Below are 1,319 nucleotides of genomic sequence, written 5' to 3'. Positions count from 1 at the left end.
TCCAAACTAATTTTTGCAAACTTTGGGTTATGTTTAGAGCACAGACTTCAATTTGGGCCAAATTTCTTAAAGGAAAATACTGTAGAGAATAACATCCTTCTCTTGTGACCAACAGATTGGGGGACTCTATAACTTGGAAGAATATGTTGAAGATGAGAACAATGGCTAAACAGCTTTTCATTTGGGAGATTGGGGAAGGCAGACTAAATGTGTGGCTTGATAACTAGACTGGAGAAGGCTTAATCTCTCCTCCAACTGATTCTCATTTCAACTCAACAACACAGGTGTCTGACCTTTGGTCTGCTAATGGTTAGAACCAGCAAGCTCTTCAGAATATCCTTGATAATAGATTAATCAACACTATAATGAAAAAACCATTTGATAGATCCAGGAAGGACAAACTTATTGTGAAGAAGAAGGTTTCCCAGAAATTTTCATCTTTCATTGCTAATTTCTACTTTCCTCAAGAGGAGATATCTTGGACTAAATGTGTGTGGAACAAGTATCTTTCTCCTTCCATGGCCTTCTTCTCTTAGAAGCTCTTCTATGGCTTCATCCCCACTGATGATATTTTAAGGTTAAAAGGTTTAAGAGGCCCTTCAAGATGTTGTCTGTGTAAATGTGAGGAGGAATCCCTCCCCCACTTATTCTTTAAATGCTATCAAGTTCAACATGTTTGGAACATTTTGCTACCCAAATTAAAACTAAATACCATCCAGCTGTCTTGGGAGGTGTTTTATTCAAGTTGGAAAGATTGGCAGGACCAACAGCTCCCTCTCATCCCTTATATCATGGCATGGTTTGTTTGGATGGCAAGAAATAAGCTGAAATTTGATGAGGTCCATTGGGATGCAAATGCCATTGCCACACACTGTTACAGCTATTTACAGAAACTGCACTACCATAGGAAACTCCCTGACATCCTATCCACATCTTCCCTCCTTGGTACAAGAAAACTTCAAACTATCCTAGTTCACTGGAATTGTCCTCCTATGGGTTGGGTCAAATTCAATACTGATGGTAGCATCATGTCTCTTAATGCTGGCTTTCGAGGGGTTTTCAGAAATACTAGAGGTGAATGCCTACTATATTTTCAGTCTCCTGCCATAGCGGAAGATCCTCTGGAAGTTGAAGCCCAAGCTATTTTTTGGGATGTTTTCTTGGTCATAAAATACAGGTGGAATCTCTTAATGGTGGAAACTGACTCTATGATCTTTTCAATACTGATGGTAGCATCATGTCTCTTAATGCTGGCTTTCGAGGGGTTTTCAGAAATACTAGAGGTGAATGCCTACTATATTTTCAGTCTCCTGCCATAG

The 1,319-nt window shown here is 39.5% G+C and overlaps 1 protein-coding gene across 1 annotated transcript; it reads left to right on the top strand.

Moving 5' to 3' along the window:
• Positions 1 to 791: 791 nt before the first annotated feature.
• Positions 792 to 1,319, top strand: LOC110035419. Its single transcript, XM_020739686.1, has one exon. It carries the CDS (start codon positions 792 to 794, stop codon positions 1,317 to 1,319), a length of 528 nt encoding a protein of 175 aa, XP_020595345.1.

This window comes from Phalaenopsis equestris, unplaced genomic scaffold, assembly GCF_001263595.1.
Source record: "Phalaenopsis equestris unplaced genomic scaffold, ASM126359v1 Scaffold000002, whole genome shotgun sequence".
NCBI classification, from domain to species: Eukaryota; Viridiplantae; Streptophyta; class Magnoliopsida; order Asparagales; family Orchidaceae; genus Phalaenopsis; species Phalaenopsis equestris.
The sequence above is the reverse complement of the archived record's forward strand: the minus strand, read 5'-3'. Positions and strand labels throughout refer to the sequence as shown.

Excerpts from the sequence above, each read along its gene's own strand:
- LOC110035419 (XM_020739686.1), top strand. The coding sequence starts at position 792 with ATGGCATGGTTTGTTTGGATGGCAAGAAATAAGCTGAAATTTGATGAG.